This window comes from Anas acuta, chromosome Z (genome assembly GCF_963932015.1).
Source record: "Anas acuta chromosome Z, bAnaAcu1.1, whole genome shotgun sequence".
NCBI classification, from domain to species: domain Eukaryota; kingdom Metazoa; phylum Chordata; class Aves; order Anseriformes; family Anatidae; genus Anas; species Anas acuta.
Window position 1 is genome coordinate 45590994 of NC_089017.1, and position 25785 is coordinate 45616778.

Here is a 25785-nt window from a genome sequence, read left to right on the forward strand (position 1 = left end):
AAAGGATACAGGTAACTGGCATAAAACCTTTATTGACTGCAATATTTATTAAGATATGACAGTAAACACAAATGAATCGACACTGTTATGAAGCTGTTACAGCCCAGGCAGTCTGAAGTATTTTAGTTTTGTTACTCTATAAAAAGCTAGTACAGAAAAAGGCATACCATATTCCAGCCCTTTAAGGGGATTTCATTCTATTTTTTAACCTCATTCAACAATCAGGATGTAGCACCATGTAGTGACAGATGATTTTCATTGGAGTTATCTTATCATTCCTTTCACTTCCAACAGAAATCCCTTTGGAGGAGAAACCAAAGAGCTAATTCTTTTGGTACTGGGCAACAAACATCTCCATGGACAGTGGGGTGAAACTTCTGGGGAGAACAACTCCTAGGGATGAAGTCTGAGGATAGTAAAGAATGTGATGCAGCTGCAGAGACAAAGTCAGTTCTCCTTTTGATGTTTTTTGTTTGGTTGGTTTTGTTTTTGGTTTAGTTTTGTTTTTTACTTTTGTTTTTTAACTTAGATATCCAATCGGAATCTTTCAGTGGAATTCTTACAGGCTAGTGTGTTATTGAGAGAGTTACCCAGTAGAGGGTTTTTAATTGTGTACTCAGTGATGGTGACTGTTTCTTGAGACAGTCAGTGCGTGGTGCCTACCTGTGGCTTGGTGTTCCTTGTTGGAAATGAGGCAAATGTCTTTAATTCTTCCATTAAGTCACCACAAATGCAGAAAAGGGAGAGAAAATACTCCAAGATGCTTGGATTGCAGCTGAAGTGCAAGAGACCTTCTTCTTCTTTTGTCATCAGACCTGAGCTGTGGTATCTTAGTTCTCAGTACAGCTGACCAGTGCTTCATCTCAGGAAAGACAACAGTGTGAGGTGAGGTCAGAAATGTGGTAGTCTGCAGCATCCACATAATACTTCCTATCAGTGCATGAGCTACAGAGGAATGTTTTCATCACCTTGGCATTATATTGAGGCTTTTTTAATTTTGGTTTGGTTTGTTTTTTCCTCTTTCTTATGCAAAGAAAATATGCCTTGGCTGATGATGAATAATCTTGATAACCTAAATCAAGAATCTGACCCATCATTCACTAGCATTTGCAAAATTCTTTGAAAATGCAAAGCGCAGTGCAAATACTCTTTGTTCCTGCTCTTCCATCACACTCCAATAGCAACTCTGAACGACTGGTGGAGGTTTAATTGGTGGAGTTTAGTAGTTAAGTTTTGCCAGGGTTGGAGTGACAGAATCAAAAAGAACTCGGTCTGTGGTTTTCACATCAGTGTACTTGAGAACAATCTTTTTCCCCAACAGCCAGATGCTTTATAAACCTCACTGGACTGAAGAGTGAAAGATTTGTCTTGTCCTAAGTAGGTTACATTTTAGGCAATTGATTTTCTGAGGGTTTAAAAAATGAAATCATAACACTGACACAAGGTCAGTGTTAGTTTTTTGCTTTTCTGCTCTAGGCTGTCCATGAGAAGCATCAAATGCTTTTATTTATAAAATGTTTAGAAATAAAGAGCTTCAACAGTTCATGTTTGTATCTAGAGTTAGTAAATATACAGGGCTTGCTTAAGCTTTTCAGTATTCACACAGTCATAATCACAAGGAGAACAATATTACAGCCTCACCCTTTGGGCTGCTTGAACCATTAAATACATCTTTAAGGCCTGATTCTCTCTGAGCTCAGGTCTCTGTGAAACTGAGTAAAGTGACTTTTGCAGATGCTGTTGGAGACCTTGCCGACTAGTACAAAAATCCTCAGACTTTACGCAAGCTGAGGTAAGCAGGGGCTGAAGCAGCTGCTGGTGCCAATGCTCAGCTGATGGAGACCATCCTGAGTGAGGCCTCCACTTGGGTGGTGGAGGTCATGGACATTCAGGGGACAGCAGCTGCTGAGCATGGCCATGGGCACGGGAAGTTTTCTGGGAGGTTATCTCTCTGGATGCTTCATGAAGGGCCATGTTAAGCCTTGATTTGAGCCCAGACCTCTGCACAGGCTGCTGTCCTGAGCTGAGGAGTCAGCTCAGAGCCTGGCACAGTCAGAGAAATGTGCTCTAAAACAGACTAGTGTCCCTCGCCTAGCGTATTTATGCTGTTCACTTTTTAAGTATGCATAAGGAATATCAATTTCTATTATTACAGCTTAAATCACATCTGAGGGAGACTGGTGCAGCAAGGGGAGGAGAACTACTTAGTGTGAATGGGAGTATCACTGACAGGGAATAAATTTTGTCTTCTAAGACCAGCTCATGAAGATGATCAAATTTTAAGAAGTTGGAAACTGAATCCTATTTCTTCCTTCTGCCCCTCCAGCAAAATGGGAAGACACTTTTTCATGACTGCTGGAGTTGTAGTTTCTCTGACTTACTGCATGGGTCTCTTCCAAGGCAGAGAGGAAGACGAATGTAGTAGCTAATCTTCCTATTAGTAGGACCAATGTTCCTACTTTTCTCTTCATTGTGCCTGCAACCTCACAATTCATACAGCTCAACTGCAGCATGAAAGGAGGGCTTCTCCTATAGAAGCTCATTTTAAATTTAGGCTGTGCTAAAACCTGATAGATCAAAGTATTTTCAATAACGTAGTAGGAACTGATCCATAATAAAGCCCTTAAAGCTAACTTGGAAGTTGTAAACTGACTTCATCGCATGGGGAGCGGTCAGTCAGTCAGTCATTGTGACTGTAGGGTTGTGTCGTAAAGGTATGATAATACTGCTTTTAAGGACACATTTTGGGCTGGAAGTAATTGTTAGCTGCAAGGGTAGTGTGGGCTTTCAGGCATGACCTACAATACAAACTTAATGCCTAAGTGCTGTGTGGCTGCCTGATGTTTCAGTGCTACGCATGTGAACAGCCAGCATTTTATGTGTACCACAAAAAGTGCAGCAGGGGAGAAGAAATGGAAGTACTTAATTTAACATTACCATTGTAATCATGCGCTGCTACCACTGAGGTTTAGAAATCAACAGGCAACAGTCACAGTCCTTTGAGATATTTTGTACATATGCATGTTTCCCACGCACACAGCATGGGAAACAAGCAGGAGGAGTTGGAAACCGTGATGCAATTAGACAAATATGACCTGATTGCTTTCACAGAAACATGGTGGGATGGATCACATAACTGGAGCACTGGAATAGGGGGCTACAAGCTCTTCAGAAGAAATAGGCAGGAAAGAGGGGCAGGGGTGTTGCTATCTATGTCAGGGAAGGGACTGTTTGAGAAGAGCTGCCTCTGAGGAAAAGGACAGGCTGAGAGCTTGTGGGTGAAAGTTAAGGACCACACCAATGAAGGATACCTTGTGGTCAGGGATTATTATAGGCCACGTGATCAAGGGGAGCCTGTGGATGAGGCCTTCTTGCTTCACCTACGAGAAATGTCATGCTTGCATGTTCTCATCCACTTCAGGTGGACTTCAACCACCTGGATGTCTGCTGGGAAAACTACACAGCAGGCTGTGAGCAATCTAGGAGACTCCTGGAGTGCATGAGGATAACCTCCTGGTCTATGTAATACTAAGCAGAGGACAAATATTACTGAACCTTGTGCTTACCAATGCAGACAAGCTCATTTAAAAAGTTAAGATTGGAGGCAATCTGGGTTGCAGTGACCAAGCCCTGGCTGAGTTTCTGATCTCAAGGAACACGAGCCTGGCAAAGAGCAAAATCAGGACTCTGAACTTCCAAAGAGCGAAATTCAAGCTATTTAAAGACCTAGTGGATGGGTTCAGAGATCCCCTGGAACACTGTCCTTAGGGACAAAGGAGCTGAACAGAGCTGACAACTCGTTAAGGGTGTTTTCACTGAAAAATGAAAACACAAAACTCTCCTTTTGCCTGTGTAAGAAAGCAAACAGGGAGGGCAGAAAACTGGGATGGCTGAGCAAGGAGCTGCTGGTCAAACTGAGACACAAGAAGGAAATGCACAGACAGTGGAAGCAGAGACATGTGGCCTGGAAAGAGCACAGGGATGCTGCCCAGATGTACAGGGATGGGATCAGGAAAACCAAGGCACAAGTGGAACTGAGCTTGGCAAAGGATGCAAAGAGTAAAAAAAGAGACTCTATAGGTACATTGGAAGGAGAGTGTACCTCCTCCGATAAACAAGAAGGGAGAACTGGTAATGACAGACATGGAGAAGGCTGAGGTACTCAGTAACATTTTTGCCTCAGTCTATACTGCCAGTCAGGCTTCCCACATCTCTTGTTTCCCTGAACTGTAGACGGGAATGGGGAGCAAAGTATTTCCCACTGTAAGTGAAGAGCAAGCTTGAGACCACCTGATGGAATGGAACAGTACAAGTCTATGGGGCCTGATGACATGCATCCCAGGGTCCTGAGGGAACTGGTTGATATAGTTGCCAAACCTTTCTCCATCGTGTTTGAAAAGTCTGAGCAGTCAGGTGAAGTCCCCAGTGACTAGAAAAAGGGAAACATCGCTCCCATTTTTAAAAAGGATAGAAAGGAGGATCTGGGGATCTACAGACCAATGAGCTTCACCTCTGCACCTGGGAATATTATGAAGCAGATCCTCCTGAAAGCAACGTCAATGCACATGCAGGACAATGAGGTGATCCAAGACAGCAGCATGGCTTCACCAAGGGCAAATCATGCCTGACCAATTTGGTAGCCTGCTATGATGGAATGACTGCATCAATCAACAAGGGAAGACCAACTGATGACATCTACCTGGGATTCTGTAAGGTCTTCAACATGATCCCACATGACATCCTGATGTCTGAATTGGAAAGAAGTGAATTTGAAGGGTGGAGCATTCAGTGTATAAGGAACTGGCTTGAAAGTCACACCCAGAGAGTGATGGTCAATGGCTCTATGCCCAGGAAAAGGCTGGTGGTGAGTGGTGTCGCTTGGTGATCTGTCTTGGGCCCAATACTTTTTACTGTCTTTATCAATACCACAGACCATGGGATCAATTGCACCCTCAGCATGTTTGCAGACAACACCAAGCTGAGTGGTGCAGTTGATACCAAAGAAGGAAGGGATCCCATCCAAAGGGACCTGAACAGGCTGGAGAAATGAGCCTACCTGAAGCTAATGAGGTTTAACATGGCCATGTGCAAGGTGCTGAACCTAGATCAGGGCAATCCCAGGCATGAGTACAGACAGGGAGATGAGCTCACTGAGAGCAGCCCTGCAGAGAAAGGCTTGGGGGTTCTGGTGGACAAACAGCTCGACATGAGCCAGCAGTGTGTGCTTGCAGCCCAGAAGGCCAACTGCATACTGGGCTGCATCAAAAGAGATGTGACCAGCAGGTGGAGGGATACAGTTGTCCCCCTCTACTCTGCCCTTATGAGGCCCCACCTAGAGTGGATGTCCAGGTCTGGGGCCCCAGTATCAGAAGGATATGGGTCTGTTAGAATGGGTCCTGAGGAGGGTCACAAAGTTGATCAGAGGGCTAGTCCACCTCTCCTATGAAGAAAGGCTGAGAGAGCTGGGGTTGTTCAGACTAAAGAAGAGGTCTTGTGGGAGACTTCATTGCAGCTTTCCAGTCCTTGAAGAAACTCTACAAAAAAGATGGAGAACATTTTTATTTTTTTTTCTCAGTCAGACAGGACAAGTGAGAATGACAGAACAAGGGGGAATGGTTTTAAACTAAAAGAGGGGAAATTTGGATTAGAGGTTAAGAAGAAATTCTTCACTCAGAGGGCAGTGAGGCACTCGAACAGTTTGCCCAGAGAAGCTGTGGATGCCCCATCCCTAGAAGTGTCCAAGACCAGGTTGGATGAGGCCTCGGGCAAGCTGATCTAGTCGGAGGTGTCCCTGCCCATGCAGGGGGGTTGAAACCAGGTGAGCTTTAAGATCCCGTCCAGCCCAAACTGTTCTATGTTTCTATGGTTCCATGTTGCTCTTGCTTGGTTTCACTGTCTCACCCACTTTTTCATATTCTCACTCATTTATATAGGTTTCAGACAATGTTTTATCCACTTAGTTTCACTTGAAAGCTTCTCTTAAATAAATCAAAAAGGAGTAATGAAAAATTACAAACCTGACTGACTATTGCACAAGATTTTGTGTATGTCTTTTTTAAAAAGAGTTGATTCAAAGACATCTTCATAGAAACTCCTAAGAGTAGTGGCTGGTGGACTGTCACCATTTTCTTGTTCACAGTTGTGTAGAAACAGAGCGTGTTCAGAATCATAAGCAAGTACGTCTTCTCCCAAAAGTCTCAAATGGCAATGAGTCAGGTACTACCTTGCACTAGCATAAAAAATTAAACAGGTTAAATTTGCCACCATCTGGGCTCCCTCACATCTTCCTGCACTGGCCTGTTGCCATTACTTACCTACCTACTTTGGCCATTAGGCTACTGTGGTTTGCTTTTGGATGATATACCTGAGCTCTGGTGGGTGCCGAGCTTGTTAAGCGTTAGGGGACTGAAAAAGGGAATTTTATTCCTCTGTTTTGCTTTTTCAGCTCTGCCTGACAGTTATGAGCTGATGGATATACGCAATGAGACAGATAATCTGTATTTAGGTTCCGGGAACACTTGTCACAAATACCTACCCATAATTAGTCCATCCACTGACTGTATCGGCAGCCAGGAATGTAACGTGCGTGAAGCAGATACTGGCTGTCAGAAAGGGCTGATCTCACAAACATTATATGCACATATGTTTAATTAATGTAAGGATGGGACTGTTTGACTTTGGAGAAGAGCTGCAATGAGGAGGGGTCTGAACAAGTCTTTGGCTTACTTTCAACTGATTTTTGTTACTCTTTTTAATCAGTTTTCTTTATTAGGGTTACAGATAAATTGTATGCCTGGAGGGTATTATAGAGACAAGTATGTCAACAAGTGTGCCAGATCATTAAGATGAATTTTCTTGAATGATGTGATACCAGGAATTTATTCTGCATCCACAGCTGTGGTAAGAGATAAACCAGGAACTAGGAAGGAAGGAGAGTTGTTGGAGGATATAAGCTTTCTAATAAAAACACTGGGGATGCTCATGTTGGAAGACTGAAAAAATGTAATGATAAGTATGATTAACTGAGAACAATGCCCAGATGGCATGGGAAATGTAATTAACCTTTGGCAATGCAACAGTCTTAGAAAGATGAGACAAAAATCCACCGAGATGCATTAGAATAGTAAGATGTTCATATATACACAGCGATCAGTTTCCCTATGTCAGTATCAGTGTTATTATAAAATATGTATGGAGACTATATCAAGACCCAGAAGCAATCACTTTAAAATGCAGTAGCCAAAGACAAAATAGGTAAAAGTGATGGAGATAGCCAACAGATAACGATTTGGCTTACGGTTACCAAACTTGCAATGTAAAAAATGATCCTTCTGGCATTAGAGAAAAAACTAGGAGACATGGTACTTAATGAGGAAATTTGTTTCAGTGCTTCCCCCTAAGAAGGTGTACTTTCTTCCTGACCTGACAGACTGATAAACCTCAGGATGCCATTAAACTGATAATGAAGTACTAAGCTAAAAATAGTCTCCTTTTTTTTTTTTTCCTGTATGCCAGAACCAGCTGAATCATCTGTGTAATCAATTTACTCATGAGTTTGAGACATCTCTGTGTGGAAGCCTCCTGGGACAAGAAGTGTCTTTTTCTTTCTGTAGCTCAGAGCAGATTCAATGCACATCATCTACTAAATAAGCAGAAAGAATTGGAAACTAGTCACTTGATCCTGTTTGTTTGCTAGCTGTGTTTGGATTATTGTTGAATGTGCTTTAAAAGCTTAAACCTGAGCATAAATTTAACCAAGGAAAATGCCCTTCTTGGAAAATGTTGTATGCTTGTTTATTCTTTCTAAATGCTGTCCAGTTATATACAGCCCCTCTGAAGCCAGATCTTCAAACCACACATTTCATGGGCTATGTAACTAGAAATGGGTTTCCATTAAGAGACACAACAAGAATACCTCAAAGGCTCACTAGGGCTATAATTTAGGACTTTTAAGGTTTCCATTTTTAGGTTTCATTGGTAATTGTCTCTAACTACACTCAGCTTAACTGTTGTATGTAGCCATGGGGCCATAGGCATCACAGAAGATACCACAGTCTTAAAGTGGCAAGAATGGATGAGAATAAGTTGTTGTCTAGAGGAAGTGGAGTGGACAAGGATACACAAAATCCTGCTTTGTGGAACATGGAAGTTAATCAACTGTTTATGGAAATCCTGCATCCCAAACCTCCACCAGGGTGTTTCTCCTTACCTACCTCAATGACAAGCAACAACAGAAGCATAGTACTTTCCTGCTCAGAAGCTACATGGGAACATTTTTAATTACTTGTCATTGGTTGGTTTTGTTTGTTTGTTTGTTTTGTTTTGTTTTAAGAATGGATAATGCTTTGTGTATTGAAGTAGGTTGGCATAAGGCATTGCTGAAGTCAGATAATTTATTTTACTTCTAGCTGTTTATAACCTTTCCATAAACCCCAGGCAATGAGGCAAAACTTCAAGCTCTTTAGTTATTTTGCCCATTGGCAGTGATTAACTTTTCTTCATGCAGGCTGACCTGCAAAAGAACCAACATGCTTTGCTAAGTTCCAGCCATCCATGCTTCCATGTTTTCTGTGGCATCAGTGATGTTTTACTATATGCAGAACGGTACATGTGCATACTTTTTGATGAGCCATAAGTGAATCTATACTAAGATAATGCTTTAAAAGGTTAGCTGAAGGAATTTCATAATGATCACATCCTCAGACCTAATGGGATTTGTCCTTTTAATGGAATTTGGCCAGAGTCCCTTCATTATACTTATATATATATATACTTCATTATATGTGTAGAAGGAACTCCAAACCAGAGTACATGTATGCTGGAGAAGTATGGCCCACTTGTTTCTAATACTATTCTCTGTCCCCACATGTATTAGGCTTGATGTGCCTAATACACCAAGGGTTGTTCAGGGTTGTACAGGGTTGTTCAAGGAAAGGTTGGACGTGGTTTAGTGGGTGACATTGGTAGTAGGGTGATGGTTGGACAAGATGATCTTGGAAGCCTTTTAGAACCCAAATGACTCTATGACTCTATGATTCTATGATTCTATTCCTGTGAAATGTGAACATACTTTTATTTTAAGAGGTATTGGATGGACATTCAGAATGGAGAACTAAATATTTCTTGTGCTTTTTTTTGTTTGTTTGGTTGGTTGGTTGATTGTTTTGTTTTGTTTTGGTTTTGTTTTGTTGTTGTTTTTTTTTAGAATTGCCTGTGATGAAAATCTTCTCAAGGGCTTGTTACTGTTGGATGCAGTTTCCTAGGTTAGCAAGTGTCCACTTCAAACTCCTGCATTTGTAGCCATTAGATGAAGATCACAGCTTAAGTCATCTTAGTGATAGGGAGCCAGAATCTGACTTCAATGGCTATCCAGGAATTTAATCAGTTAAAAGAGCTATATAGTGTTATCATCAGGAAACCATAGTGCATATGTAGTCTTCTAGAGAAATGGATGGCAATACTGCAACTTAGACAGCAGTTATTAGACTGCTGAGAAATTCTAGCAGCACTAGGATAAGCTGAGGTGCAATCATCAAGCTGTTTCATTGTCACAGTCCTGTACCAAGTTTATAATAGTCACACACAAAAATATGCATCTCAAGGTTGATTTCAGTGCAGAAGACAAAATAACACAGAGATCAAAATCACAATTGACACCAGCACATGCACCACACTTGTGTTGTTTTTATTTCTCATAATACTAGGGCTGATATCTAACTTTTAACTCTTGTTCTTATTATTTTTACATGTTGGTATTTCTTTTGGCTTTGGATAAAGAGAACAATGTTGTCCAGTTAAATTGTATTTATGTTGTTTCAATTAAGTTCTGTCCTCTGGTTTTCATGCACTACTGCAGTATCTTAGTAATTTGCTTGAAAGTTATTGAGTAGAAACTGGATTTTATTTACTTATTTACAGCAATTATTTTTCATTCCCAGGTCTATGTCAGGCCTGATTTATTTGAGCAATATCAAGTTAGTTTGACAGTCACTAAAAGCATTACTGGCGTGCTTGTTGCCGGAAAAAGGAATAGGACTGCCCAGTCACTTCAGCATTTAGTTTTACTCAGCATTAAAACATATACTTGTAAAGTATATGGAGTAGGAAAGTAGGAAAGTAGGAAAGGATCACTTTTTAAATTTTCTTGCAGTATTCCTATGTGCTTGTCGCATCTGGAGTGATCTCTAGAGTACAATGTAAATAGTTTGATGAAAGACTTTACCCCCAGAATTCAAGTTCAGAGGGAAATCTTCATGTAAACATACTAGGAGACCACTGAGCCTACATTTTATTCCTGCTGAGAAGAATAAACTCCTCTTGTTCTCATATTAGTGTATCTTCCTGTGTGGAGGAAAATGCAGTGGGAGTATTTTTAGCTGCTTTCATCTGGAGGGTAAGAATAGGAAAGGGAAAAGGAAAAGAGTTGAATTTTGAGTCACTTTTCTTTAAAGAATGTTTTTTTAAAACAATATTTTTGGAAGACTAATTCCCTCCAGTAAGCATCAAAAGCTCAGCTACTGCCAATTAAAACACTACAAGATAAAATAATACAAAGTAAGTTCTTTTTAGTGAAGGAGAAGGGCTTGTTAGATTGCACCTTCAGAAACACATGGGGTGATCACAGTCTTCAAATAAGAGGAAGCATAAATTTTGCATATAAATATGATTGTCTGGAGTGTGCTTGGCAAGCATCACAAACAAGCTGAGTTTCATGGATTTACAAAGTGTCATCAGTTGGTTCGTCACTGAATAAAATATTGGAAGACTTCAATATACCACAAGTAGTTTTCAGTGTCACTGTAGTACTGACAAACACAATATATAGGGCAGAAGAGGTGGAAGCTGTCTCTTCCTTCAGCTTAAGTATCCATGGTACTTAAAGCACATAAGCTTCATTAGCAGTACCATATGATGGTTTTACTAATGCAGGTGTCTTGCATACAACACTACTGAAAGGCTTTAGATAATAAGATTTTTTTGGATGCATTGGATAAGGAGGACAGAAGTGATCAATACAGGAAATAAACGTTAAAATTAAACATTTCTGCAGATGAAGTCTGGGGAAAAATGAATATAAAGGTAACTGAATGATTTCAAGACAAATTACAGTGCAACAAAATAGTAGTATTCAATGTAAGATCATCTTTATTTCAAAACTAAAGTCTTAAAGAGAAACCATATTCATTGAGCTTCCAATGAAGTCTTTGTTAGCAAGTGGAAGACTGACACAGTATAACTGAAGTCTAGCATTAAAATGTAAAGCTATTGAAAAGAGAAATGTTTTTAATTTTCTAGATTTTTTTCACTTGGAAGTGTGTACAAAATATATTTTTTAATTTCCATATGTTCAACTTTTTCCATCAACGGTCAGGACTCGAAAAGTGATGATTTTAATATGAGATCATATTTGAATACAATCATGATTGCAAGAGCTCTAGCTTGACAAATCAAATAAGCCCAAAATGGCATATTAAGCCCAAATGGGCATATTGAATTAACAACAACAACAAACAAAAGAATTAACAGTTAAGCTATCTGTAGAAATTCTGTGACCGTATTGCTCCAAGTACTCTCCTTTAATAATTAAAAATGCTTTGCTTTTTGGTATCGATTTCAGGCTGTACCAGTCCTGAAGTTTTCAAATGCCCAACTCCTTTGCTAAACAGTGCTGCCCATGTTCTCCATCCTGCATGCTACTGCATGGAGCATCAACAGCTCAGGAGTTATGCTGAATAGGCCACTGTAAGCCATATAAAAAGCAGGTTTCAGACTGCTCCAGTTTGCCGGAACATTCATTTACACAAGCTTCACACAAACAAGAATTTGTTACTAAAACATGGGCATGAAGTTAAGCAATATGTACATCATTTGCAGCTTACACAAGTCATTTTTAGCATAATCTCACCCAGTCAGGGGAAATCAGTTGAGCTCAGCTGATGTTTACCTGTGTGAGTGGAGAATGAATTGTGGTTAGGAAGTTAATATGTGGGACAGGGCTGTAGGTGTATGATGTTAGCAGTCCTCCTTTCAGCCTTGCGATAGAAATGGTGAGAGATATTTTTGAATGTTTCCTGGGGAAAACATGGACTTGTTCATACATGAAGGTTTAATTTTGACCATTTTCCCTTAATATTCAGCTTACAGATGATGAACAGGAACTATAAGTCCAACATAAAGCTCGGAGAGTTCAGCAGTAACTTTTTCATCAAGTGGAGCCACATTTTGATCAGGTCTGATTTGACTTGTTCTCTTCAAAACTGTGTACTTAACAAGGAGGCATTGGTCTCACAGTCTCACTGCAAGGCTAAAAAACAACTAGCTTTAAATCTCCGGGCATAGTAGGTGCAATCTGTGTATATTTTTCAGCTGTCCCAAAGTGTGCAGATGTAGTATTTTTTCCGCTTGGCCTGAAAACATGAACATAACATGATGTATGCTGCGTAGAGGGAGCACCCTGCACTCTCAGATTATACTTTTCCTGGTAAAAAGAGCACCAGAAATGAAGTATCTGTGGAGTAGAATCCAGACAGAGTCTGGAGAATCTGGCTGATCCAACTAAAACTGCTGCTGTTGTAAATTGCAATAGAAAAGCAGCTTTCTGATGAAGTGTTAAGTACTTGCAGAGAGAGGGATAATTGAACATTTCACGGTTCCTGTGTTAAAGAAATAGTGTTAGTAATATATATTGCACAAAATTTACTGAGGTTATCAGATCAACCAATATTTACTGAGTCACTTTTAAAGAGGAATTTTGATTTCAAAGGGCTGATGTGATGCTTTGTCCTTTGGCCTTTGTTGCAGACAAAAGAAATGTCCTGGTGCAGGCATCACCTTGCAGGTTTTAGGCCAAGAATTAAACATGCATCTCTGTCTTTAGGTTTCAAATTCTGCTTTTCACAGCTGTATGAAGTAACCTAATTTAGGAAAATGAAAGAAAATCTAGTATATACTTTTTAGTGGAAAAATGAACTTCCAGACCTCTAAGTTGTGAGCTTTCAGAGTATAACTATGTACTAATTCTGTTGCTGAATATTGGTGTTTCTGTTCACGCTCCTGTCCTCCTTTCCTGACAAACTGGGCACTGTGCACAGGCAGGCATATCACCCAGCTTTCAGGAGACAGTACAAATCCCACTACAGGGAAATGAGCTCTTCGGAAAACATTTGACCAAAAGAATCTATGTTAGCAAATGGCACCTGGGCTTGACCCCACATCTCCTGGCCATGTGGGTTGGGGAACCAGTAAGAGTGCTGCAAGGAGTGCCGTGTAGGCAGAGGACAGCCTGCAGCAGGGCTCCTGCATGCGGCTGGTGTGTGCCGTTGGCAAGTGGCCATTAAGTGGGTGGCTTTGGAGTCTGGCTTGCAACAGCCACTTGTTGCCAGGAATTTACAAATGCAAAATGCATATACAGAAACACTAGTTTATTTCCTAGATTATGTTTAGTAAGAGTGCAATTAGGCACATTAGGCTATTCCATTTGTGCCCATGTTCTACCAGTCTCCACAAGCACAGGGAGCCCATTCAAGTGAAGGACAGCTGTGGAAATACGGTTTTTTTGCAACCCACATTGCTTCGGGGAGCCTGGAAGCAGCTTGCTCAGCTTGGGAAGTGCACGGCTGGTGCTGGGAAATCTGCTTGCAGCACCTAGCAGTTACGCTGAATCACAGCTTCCTCTTGTTTGCCTAGTAATCCAAAATGTCTTCTAGGAAAATGAAACAGACGGGTCTTGCATTCCAACTGGTATGAGGAAAGACATCACTAGAAAAGTCTAATGGAAAAGAAAATCTGCATCTTTCCCTATACTTTTAAAGAAGGTATCATTACTATTTCCAGATGAGTTGTAAACTATGCTTGTATCACTCTCTCTTTTTTTTTTTTTAATTGTTATTAATGCAAGATTAAAATGCCAGTAAAATGATTACTTCTGTCATATATTATCATGCTTTCTTAAACGCTTCAGCTAGCAAATTTTATGAGATTTCCTGCGCTTGCGACATCCTCCATTTTGACAGCTAGCAAGAAAAGACAAATTGAAACAAAAGACTTCAGTTAGCATCTGTACAGACATATAAAACAATTCATTAAGTTCCACGGTGCCCAAAACATAGTCCGTTTCTCTCATGAAAAGTGGTTCAAGGTTCAGTACATAACAAAAAAAATAATTGATTTATGGGCAGGCAAAGATTATTAAAGAAGACTCTTAAGGACTATTCATGCTGAATTGCTTTGTGCCACTGCCTGAGACTACCACACACTTCTTTGATGTGCCTGTTTATAGAATTACACTTTACATGCAGCCTACTGCATGGCTGTTTTTAAGAGGCCCTGGAGCCCTGTGCCATCAGACCAACTGAGCAGAAAATGTTATCTACAGCATGAAGAATTAGCAAACTGTGTGCTGAAACAGTCAACCTGAAATTTTCTAGTATCAGTGAAATTCAGTATTGCACTGCTTACTATTTGTTGGCATACTTTAAAGTAAAATCTTGCAAGGAGCGTAAAGTTTACCATCCTCTTCAACTGGTAAACAAGTATTGCACCTTCCTCTTGCAATGCTCTCAGTTGTCTCTCAGAGCTCATTGGATTTGTTGTTGTTGTTGTTGTTATTGCAATTGTTACAAAATGAATGCTGTTGGAAGGCTGTAATTATTGTTCTTCAACATCATTTCACTGTCATTGTGTCCCAGAACTGCTGTGTACAGTAATGCACTCCCAGCCATCCACAGTGATAGCTGGAGTCCAGTGAGTGTTTTGCACCAGTGCAGTGAAAAGTTTAGAGGAGCGTCCTCCCCTCCTCTAAGCAACATGACTGTCAGTGGTAGGAGTTGCTTCATTGTCTCAAGCTGTAGAAATTAACTTTCAACTTTTAGTTGAGTATTTGGTGCAACTTCTGTGGGATTCATATGTTTTTGATGAAAATTCCTGTACTTTTTATTATAATTATTATTATTGTTTCATAACAAACATGGTAAAGTGTACCAGTTGTAATGATACCTGCATCTACTGAGGCCATAGGGCAGCAGGCCTTTCCCGTTACACAACCTGGTCTTGGTACTGGTGTAGGCTTAGTTACTTGGAAAAACAACCCTGGTGCACACAGGATCACTCAACAGGGCTGAAACGGAGTCCAGAAGCAAAAAGCAGTAGTAGCTGATGGGCTGGGATCTTGGAGGGATGAAGAGAGAGGAGGCATGGCCAATGGCACACCACAAAGGACAGGAGGGGCTGGTTGGGAGCCTGGTCTGTGTGAGCCCTTCTGGTATCTCCCATGGCATGAGGTTCCCAAGTCTTTTGTTCCTAAACTGATGACTGCCAGCTGAAAGAAGTACAGATATACCCACATGTTGGATGACAGCATCTTGGGTTATGAGTGGTACTTAGTTTGTTTCTTTTCTCACTAAACCTCAGTGGGGTTGAAACCAGGAGGGTATCCATGCAACTCTGTATGGTGGAGTTTGGAGGGAAGAGCCAAGGTACATGTGAAACAATTCTAACTATGAATACCTTGGAAATGATGTGCAGAAAACTCCCTAATAAGACTGTCAGAATTATTAAAGTCAGAGTATGAGGCACCTCAGCATGTCCTGCAATTTTAGAGACTTTCTGGCCATGCCACCTTCATGGTACTACGGTATTATTTCTTAACAGGTAAAAATTAATAAGTATAAAATAATAAAATAAAAAAAATAAGTTTTACAGTACTCTGAGGATGAGAATTCTGTTTCTTTTGTGTTTTCTTTTTGTTTGTTTTGTTTTGTTTTGTTTTCCAGTGGGAAGGTGACTCTGAGAAACAAATCGACACATCCAGGCTCAAGAGCAAGTCAACTAGTCACTGCAAAGCCTAGTTTAGTCTCTGGAGCATCTTAATGTAGCTGCAATGGGATGGAGCTTAATCACAACTAGCTTAACTTGTTGAAGTATTTAGCTTCTCAGAGATTTCCCAGCTAGTCTTGACTCATATCTTGCTGTATCTAAAACCGTAACAGTAGTTTAATTAAAGCAGAGGGTTTTTTTTTTTTTTTTGTGAAGGACTGGTTCATCTCTACAGGAATCATGCAAAATAAGGATAACCTGAAGAGGTATGTGTCCTTTTCTGAGAAACTATACACACGCACACACAGGGAGGGACGGGGGGAGGGTGAGGAAACTGTCTTAAGAAGCAGGATGGCATAAAAATTTTGCCCAAAGTTCAATGAGGGAAAGATGAACCCTTACTCTCCACTTCAAAAGCAAAGTGATGTATACATGTATATTGTAATACTTGATTGATAAGTTTGAAGCCAATGGAGAACAACATTGTCACACACTGTCTAACACAGTGCATCACAACTGAAACAATGCTTTTTATAAGAATGCAACAATTTTCACTCCTAGGTAATTACTAGGACTGTTAGGTGAAATAAAGGCAGATGTTTCTCCAAAAACTGCACCTTTCTTCCAGATTGCAGTATAATGCAGAATTGCATCTGTCATCGAAGTCAGCTCACGTGTCCTGAAACCAGGATCTTCCTGTGAGCATAGGTCACTGTTCTCTCAGCACCAGCCTCCTCTGGTGCTCAGATCAGTGATCTGTGCAAAGTGCATAGATTTGTACCTGCAGAATTGGTTAGGTAAATAGAGGCATTATCATGGGCCTGTGTAGGAGATATGGCCACACCAAGTCACACAAAGTCAGCATGTGCCTTGGTTCCACTCCTGGCCTTTAGCACAATTAGTTTGCCATTTCTCCTTGATACTGGATAGTGATTTTAATAGTGAACACTGGGCTTTGGATAGACTGGAAAGGGAAATGTTCCTCTGGCATGTGAAAGTGCATAAATAGGAAATAGAAATACATCTCCAAAAGCCATTAAACAATAAAATAAAAGGGCTGTGATTATTTTAATAATGCAGTATTTCTTGGGACAATTTTCTCCAGATAAGAAGGTAGTGTTTTTTCCACATGTGTTTTTAAGTTTTGAAGCTGATTGATGCATGCTTGGGTTGCATGTCTTTAAACTAACAGGGTGACTCATGGGAACACAGAACAAGAAAGGTGAATGGATTTCCGAGTTTGGAGCTGTATGACTAGGAGAGATGTATTATGTGTTATTCTTAGTAAAGGTGCTGCAGAAGGGAAAAGCAGGCAATTCACTCAAGAGCTCTGTGTGAATATTTGTTTAACTTTTGTATCCTATTGCTTGAAGTGCAGTACTTTTTTGCCTCATGAAAATCAAAACCACTTATGGTTTCAGCAGAAAATCTCCACCACTTAAAGAAATCTATTATGATAATTTAACTCATCAGCATGATAATGCTTTAAGAAATGAGGTCTGTTCGCTCACAGTAGGCTAAAGTGCAGCAAGGATTACAGTTGTAGGTGTTTATTGTAAGTGCAGATGTTTTCTTCTTTAAATTCCTTTCCAAGGTAGCAATGCTCATTTTCAACATTTTGTATTTGAGCGTAATTCAAAAGCAGTAGCAGTGCCTCACTCGCTGACATTTGTTGAGTCTCACAGTTTCTCATGATACAGAAGTCATAAATCTCTTTAAAAGGATGTGAAAGAAGATATGCTGGAAATACATTACAGCATATAAAGAAACAGTTGCTGAGCTCAGTGGGGGCATACTGGTTGCAATAATCAGCAGGTGACAAAGCCCAGAAGTGGCTTGCCTGGGAAACAAAGACTGCAAGTGTTTGCTGGCATTTGTTTGTGGGGCTGAGCCTCTTCTCCAGCATATTTGCATTTCTTCACACAATGTCAAGAAGAAAAATACTCCCAGGTATCTTGTAATAGGTACTGCAACCCTTGAGAACAGGAGTTTGGAATGATTTTTATAAAAGCAGCGGGGTGCGGGTGGAAGGGTGGGAAAGGCAGAATGGGGCAAGAGAGAAAGATGTTGACCTGTCTTTTAGCACTGGGGGTGGCTCCCAGCAGATCAGGAGAGAGGAGAGACTCTAAGGAATCACGAACAACTTCTGGAATCACATCCTATAAATTATTCCATGGAGAAAGATGTAGTTTGCACTTGTATCTTCTACCCAGCTCCACCACGACCTCAGGTAATTTGCTTGGGCATACTGCATCTCAGTTTCCTGCTGTAGTTTCTCGCTTTGCAGTGATGGTTAGGTTTAATTTACTGACTGTATGTGTACTGCCTGCAGAGTTTGGGGGAGGAGGGAGCAGGTGGGTTTTTTTGTTGTTGTCGTTGTGTTGGCTTTTTTTTTTTTTTTGGGAAATAGCATAAACAACTGCAAACTACTGCAACCATTTGCATCTGTAACCATGTAAATTAAATAAGGGAGTGGACTTGTTATTCTGAGACTTGCGCTTTTCACATATGCAAACCAGAGGACTGAATACAAAAGTAGTAGGAACATATGTGAAACTTTCAGTGTTTGCTGATATTTAGTCCATAAGCTATGGAGTTATGGAACAAAGTGGATCGAATAAATCACAGCTAGGATATTTTAGTCAGTGACTAGTAGAGTGCTTTTCCATTATGTCCTTCCATCAGGAAAACATCCACTGATTTTTTTCAGACCAGAAATTTGAAATTTCTGAGGACATAGAACAGCTCCAAGAATTAACAGCATTTTATTTTTTTTCTTGCTAAACTTCACACTTATGGTACAAACAAAATGCATGCAGCATCTTTACACACATATATATATAAATTTGCGTGTATATATATAACACATTAAAAAAATAATTCGGTCTTAACTCAGCACTTCTCAATTTGTGATCTTAACGATGAACGCTGAAAATGAGATTTTTGTATAGCTGATCAAAGTGATAGCACAAGAAGACGAAGGGAAGAAGCACATAGTGAACCGTATGTACGTTTATCAGTGATGGCTGGAAGAGAGTACTGGAGTGGGAGGGCCACTCTAAAAGACAGCTAGACTTTGCCACCTCCCATCACAAGATCTCATGTCCTGGAGGTGAGAAGGGGAAATTAGAAACTGGCAGTGAAGGCAAAGCAGAAAAACTAGAACAGGGAAAAGATCTGGGCTAAATATTGCAGTCGTAAGGTAGTCTTAAAATAGATTTTGGATAGACGAGAGATGTGCAAGAGGAGTGGGTGCAGCAACACATTTCTTCAAACATGCATCCATCACACCGTATCCAACCACTTTTCTCTGAATTTTCTGGCATCTGAAATAACGCCTGATATTCTGGCTCACACCATTTAACATTGCATTCTTCTGAAATGAGGAAAAAAATGTATAGACTCCAACTTTCTTGTTAAGAATGTTATCTGGAAGGGGGTCATATGTATTTGCTCTACCAAAGTGGGACATCAATGCAGTTCTGTACCCAGAAATTTGAATTAACTTTATTGCTGCCACACGGCGACATTACATGTGCTCCAAAGCTCTGCATTTAGTTGCATCATCTGATGCTTCAGCAAATGCCCTTGAACTCATCAAGGGGCTGATGGATGTGTTTGTAAAGGCTCGGATGGTCACTTTATACGCAATGGTAAACCCGCTGTTACACTTAATGAGGTCAGTGAAGCATCCAAAGAAGACACAGAAAGCTGTAGCATGGGTCTGTAAGCATGGTGATGCCTGGGCTTTTTAGGCTTAATGAAGCAGCTACTCAGCTGCTGAATATTCTTGTTGAACAGTCTCAGCATGGATTTTAAAATGAAGACGTTGCTGATATTCATGTCCCTCCCTGCTCCTTGGAGAGTCCATGGCTCTTATGAAGTCTGCATCTTTTATGGTTTAATGGTTTTGAAATCAGCCATTTGCCTCATTTTCATTTTAAATGAGGGCCAGAGTCTGGCTTCCTTCCTTCCCTGTTCTCTCAGTGTTACATGCACTGTAAGACGGCTCATCAGCCTCCAGTTTGCTCTCTGGGGTATTCATAGTCCGAAAATAGCCAGAGCAACGCCACAAAATGAACACATTCCCAGGCCTTTTCCTATTTTAGACACCTTTTAAGAATCCAAGTCCCCACGTGAAGTCGTACAAGCGGTCCAGCGTCCCCATCACAGCCTCGCAGGGCTCCAAAGTCTCACCGACACCCACTCAGCATCCTCCAGGGCAGCGCCACTTGCTCGCATTGCGAGATTTCTTTTAAAGTAAACACCTCTGCTCAGAGAGGCGGCTCTGCGTAGTTTTTGGAGACGTTTCTTCCTGTGGTGGTCCTCCTGGTGCTGTGGTGCCCCAGGCTTTCCGGGAGGGGGGTTTAAGCGCGGTGCGGACAGAAACACGCCTGCCGTGGGTCCGTGAGCACCGCGGAGGCAGCGCACGGCACTCACGCGTGCCCGCGGCCACGCGTGCCCCTCGGGCAGGGTTTTACCCGTGCTGTGCGGGGCTTTGCGGGCTGGGAAGGGGTCCCGGGGGCACGCCGCCTGTTGCTCCCGCTGCCGCAGCTGGTGCCCCCGAAGAGCACCGCAGGCGAGCGGAGATCTCCAGCTCAGCTCCCTCCCGGCACAAGTTGTGTCCGCACGCAGCCTGGGAGGAGGCGGCTCTGCGTGACTCGAGCCTGCTCCGGGCTCCCTCCCGAGCCGCGCCGAGCCCCCGCCGCCCGGCCCCGTCCGTGTGCGGGCAGCGCATGGGGGGTCCCGCAGCCCCCCGGCGGCGCTCGGCGAGGGGTCGGCGGGCGGGGGCAGCCCGGCCTCCCCGCTGCCTCCCGGCGCCGGGGGCCCTCGGGGCGAAGCGGAGCCGAGCCCCCGCCCGTCGCCCCCGCCCGCCGCCCCCCTCCGCGGGCGGGGGCCGCCATGACGAGCAGCAGCGGCAGCCGCCCGCCCGCCGCCCCCCCGCCGAGCCCCGCCGAGCCCCGCGGCGGCGGCGGCCCCCCGCGGCATGTCATGCAGGTGTCGGCCAAGGACGGGCAGCTGCTGCTCTCCTCCGCCGTGCGGAGCCTGGCCGCGCACAGGTAAGGGTGGGGGGCAAAGCGCGGGGGGTGGGTGCGGGGACGGGTCGCGGGGTGCGCGGCCCCGGCCCCACGGGCGGCGAGCGGGGTCGCTGGCGGAGCCGGCAGCAACTTTTCGAGCCCCCTCCCAGCCTCCGTGCGCGCCCCCGGGGCGCGGCTCCGCGCCGCCCCCTCCCTTATCCCCCCCGCAGCCGTCGGGGGCTGTCCCGCAGAGGGGTGCGAGGCTGTCCCCGCGCTGCTCGGGGGGCGCAGGGCGCCGTGCCGCCCGCCCCGGCCCCCCAGGCCCTTGGTGCTGGCTGCTTGTGGTGCCTGGGGTCGGCTGGCCCCGAGGAGGTGGTGCGGATCCATCGCCGGCCCGCTGGAGGCAGGTGTGGAACTTACCTGGTGGGTTTGGGGGTTTCCTGAAGCTCCTCTGCTGTTGCAAGGAGGTGAGAAATGCGGCGGTACAGGGGCATCCCGCACTCACCTGCCCGCTCCTGAGTGTTTTTTTGTTGTTTGTTGTTTTTTCTTTTTTTTTTCCTTTTTTTTTTCCTCTTTTCTTCTTCCACGTTTTGAGCCCCACCGAGGGGGTGCTTTAAACAAGCGTATCAGAGTGCCTTCGGTCTCTAGCCTAGCAGCCTGCTGTGCCGACTAGAGAGCACAGCACACATGCCACAGAAGTTTCCTGCGTTGTGAGTCGGTGACGCACGCAGGAAGAGGGACATGGCCCTGCGTGCTGACCAGTGGTTTCTCCCTTCTCCTCCAGCAGCCCCTTCAATGACCGGCCAATGTGCAGGATCTGCCACGAGGGCAGCAGCCAGGAAGACCTGCTCTCCCCCTGCGAATGCACGGGGACCCTGGGGACTATCCACCGCAGCTGCCTGGAGCACTGGCTGTCATCCTCCAACACCAGCTACTGTGAGCTCTGCCACTTCAGGTTTGCAGTGGAGCGCAAACCCAGGCCGCTGGTAGAGGTCAGTACTCGGGGCACGTCCCCCAGAGCTCAGCGAGTGAGCCCCGTCTGCTTTTACATAGGCATCACGAAGCCTCCGCCAAACAAGGGCAAGCTGTCAGCTTGGGGCTTTGCAAGGCAGCGGCGGGAGCTCAAGGAAAGGTCAGGAACAGCAAAAGCGGTGTTTCAAACAAAATCGAAACAAGCAAAAAGAACAGGAATGATGTTTTTGCTTCATTGTAAACAGAAGCAGAGGTCTGGGGAGCAGTGTGCAGGGGGTACATAGTACACCAGGAGCTTGATAGAGGATGGAGGAGAGGTGTGTCACTACAAAGCAGTAGTTACTGCTCAACAGCATCTTTATTTAGAATATTTAATATAGGCCAGGAACTATTTTTTGTTTTACTTTGTTTGCTTTTGAGAGAGAGAAAACAAACCAAAGAGCCTTATAAACCTAGGTTCTGTGTCAAGCCCACAAGAAGGAATTGGTTTTGCTCAGTGTCTGGCATCTCCAGCCGTTCTTGAACGACCTTTTGGCCTCCTCTTGCCTGTGTACCAGACCAGACAGTGAATTGGGCAATTGTTTCTCCCTTATCAATTAAAATTCAGTTATGGGCCAATTGTAGAAGCTTTAGTGGCTGCATGAAATTTGCCAGCTTTTTTTTTGTACCCCCAGGAAAAAAAAAAAAAAAAAAGGAAAAAAAAAAAAAGAAATAGAAGCCAAGATCATGATCTTTGCACTGTTAATGATCTTTCTCTTCTTTATTTTCCTTTGGGGGAAAAAAAAAAAAAAGAAAAAAAAAAAGGTAAAATTTATGGTTTGTGTTGGAATTAAAAATGAATTAAAAGGATTTTTTACATTTTTCAGAAGTAATGAGAAGTACCTTGCTGTAGCAGTTGGTGACACAGGTGCTCATGCTAAGCCTCCTTCATCATTCCTGTAACCTGTAGCAGAGCTGTTGAAGGAGACACGCTATTAAAAATAAGGGAGAGAGGGTGTCATGTTTTGCCTTCACTCACAGGTCGGAGGATACAGGATAATACTGACTGCAAAACGAGCAATGCTGAAACAGTGCAGAGCGGTTTGATTTTGGATTCTGCCTTCTTCAGGCTATGCCCTCACAAGGGCTGCTCATGAGGTTTCCTCTGCACAGATGGGGTGTGACATTTCTCTGGGCTAATGGGGACTGAAGATGTTGAAGGCAAAGCCAACCCTGCCCAGACTGAGGGAGTCCGGTTGCTTGATCGCTCCCTGCTGAAGCAAGACTCTCTTTTGCCAAAAGAGCAATAACATTATTATAATGTGATACAATGTACTTTCTATACTGTATATTATATGATTTATATATTATGTGTATATATATAAAAACAATAACTAAAAACTGCCTGTTGTTTCTCAGTTGAGGACAAATGAGGAGCAGGTGCAGAAACATTTCTGAAACGTGGTACTCATTGTTAATTGTTTTTCTCTTTACTACCTAACCTTTTCTTGCTTTTCAGCTACCACATCCACAGTATTTTAACACAGTCGATAACAATTACGTGCTGTTGCAGAAAAGCTTGTAATATGACAGCAGCTCACTCTTTTAAAGTCTTTTGCTGTCTTGTAGGAGTACATTTTTGATTTAGAAGGGAATTGGATTTATACTTTTAATGCTGAGAGCAGCAGAGATAAAGAGTAATGGGACAAATCTAAGCAGAAAGACATCAGCCAAACTTTTTGATTCTATTGCTATAATTTAGGTTTGTACTTAAAGTTTGTACAAATTTAATGCACAGTGCTTTGAAATCCCCAAACCTCCCCATGCAGATGTTTACAGTGAATCTGGAAGTTCCCAAAGTGCAACTAAATGAGATGCAAGTTGCCAGATTATGTCACTGCCTGTGCCCTAAGAGCACTGTCCTGTCTATCTTCCTGTATCACCTACGGTAGCGGGACATGGAGGGAGGATTACCAGATGCAGCAGGATCAATTTTCACAAAAACCTGCTGTAATGTTTGGACTAGGGAGAAGCCAGAGTGACCACCTGCTTCTAACTCCATCAAGTGCAGATAAAGAGTTGTGTTTGTCTGAGGGGATGACAAATCAGGCAAGTATCATCAGCTCCCTAGAGCTGTTCCCCTCCCGTGAGGTGCTGGCACAGCTGACTGTGTGAGGCAATACCAGAGTCAAAGTTCTCTTCATTTAGTAAGATAATTAGTTCTCCAAATGTTCCTCTCAACTAGATAATGGAAATGGTAAATGGTCCTTTCAGTGGAGGTGAAAGATGAGTTTACCAATGCATTTTGGGAGGTCAAGAGGGGCTATTATACTCATAAAGCCATTTGTAGAGCGTAGCCAATACATGCTTATCCTGTAATTCCTCAGCAGGTCATATCTCATGCAGACACTGTATCCCACCCATTGGTCAGTGACAAGTAGTATAAAAATGCCTGAAGCAATCAATCATCATATTTGTGTTTTCTGCTGGAGATTTAGAATTTTTCCATCAGGAAAAAAAAAAAAAGAAGAAAAAAAAAAGAAAAAAAAAAAGAAAAAAAAAAAGATACTTCTGCCTGTTCAAATAAATACTACTCACTTTCTTAAAGGGGGGAAACAAAACAAAACAAAAACAACGACAACAAAAACATGCTATTATTTCTCCTTACCCCTTTAATTGGCTTGATCACTACCTCCTATGGGGCTTAGCCATGAGTGTGAAGGAAATCTCGGTGGGACCAAATTGAGTTACTTTACTGGCTTTATCCAGAAATGTCATATCTGACAGGCGTTCATGCTGTTAGCACCCAAGAGATGCTGCATCAGTAGTGGGCTTGAAATGAAGTGAGCAGTAAGTGGCAGGGCTGCTTGTTCAGCCATATTCCTCCCTCCCCTGTGTACATTATTACGGAAGCAGCAGAGAATTTCTTGCTGCGCTTAATGACTTGGTCAGAGCAGGTTAGTGAACCCATTCCATTTCTCCCTCACCCATGCTGTCAGTTTGTCATTAGTTCATTATGAAACAAGACCAAGTACTCCATGAAAATTTATTGCAAGATGGCGTTTTGCCTTCTTTTAAGCAATTGCCAATGTTCACTCTTAAGGATGTGGGCCCATGTGCTCAAACTGGAGATCTTTAGCTCAGATAGAAGGGAGAGATCTCTACAACTGTATCCTGCCTCCTGCATACTTCATGCACAGGATGCAAAAATGCAGGGATCCAGCTTTGCTTTCTCTCCTCAACTTACATTATGGGCAGCAGCCTGTTTTGTTGTTTTGTTTTTTTTGTTGCTGTTGTTTTTCCCTGGCTTTTTGTTGCAAAGAAAAGCATAGGTAAAATAGCTTTGATTTTGACATCCATTTCCTATTTTATCTGTTGTATCTTTTCTTCATCACAAGCTTCTTTTTGGTCAGCTAAGTTTCAAACTATGCACTTCTCATGGGAGACATTCCTTTATCTGTGACATACAGCGTGCTTCTGTTGTCTGGGGGAGAAGTATCTGCCAAAGTGTAGGTGTATTATCAGCCAAAGCCCACAGCCTCAACAGAGAGGCAGAAACCAGTAGCACAGTGTCAGACTGATCCATCCAACCTTCTCTTTGTGAAGTTTCGGGCATTCCTGGATCTCTTCTTATTTTAACCCATATTCTTTTTGCCAGAAGAAATGTGTTTCTGAACAATTAATCTAGATTTATAGTAAGGATTGGCTGCACTTATAGTATCCAAGGAGAGCAATTTGTTCTTTGCCACCCACCTTTTGTGTCATGAGTCATCATGTCATGATTCTGGGTAGTAGCATCCTTCTGCTGGTCCTTTCTCTTTCTCTGACGCTGGGACAAATGGACTAAAACAGGAGGAAAACAAATGAATTGTTTTTGATACCTCTTTGCCACCCTCTTGTTTTTGTCTTTTACCCCCTGCTGCATTGGGTGGAAGCTCTCTGTGTATTGATCTTCACCAAGTCAAAGAAGCATAACTCCTTCAGTTCTCGGCACATTGTTAAA

The 25785-nt window shown here is 42.7% G+C and overlaps 1 protein-coding gene across 9 annotated transcripts in view; it reads left to right on the plus strand.

Annotated features, from left to right (window-relative positions):
* Positions 1–25785, plus strand: part of MARCHF3 (membrane associated ring-CH-type finger 3) — a 68105-nt gene that overhangs the window by 27672 nt on the left and 14648 nt on the right. For 3 of the 9 annotated variants that reach the window (XM_068666922.1, XM_068666920.1, XM_068666921.1), the window contains 4 exons: positions 12138–12230; positions 13707–13814; positions 16030–16079; positions 21616–21823. In XM_068666922.1, the coding sequence (XP_068523023.1) occupies positions 16054–16079; positions 21616–21823 (234 nt within the window). In that variant the 5' untranslated portion in view covers positions 12138–12230; positions 13707–13814; positions 16030–16053. Of the gene's footprint in view, positions 1–12137; positions 12231–13706; positions 13815–16029; positions 16080–20208; positions 20874–21615; positions 21824–25785 lie in introns of those variants that run through there. The other 6 variants (XM_068666917.1, XM_068666918.1, XM_068666923.1 and 3 more) reach the window with 4 other exon arrangements.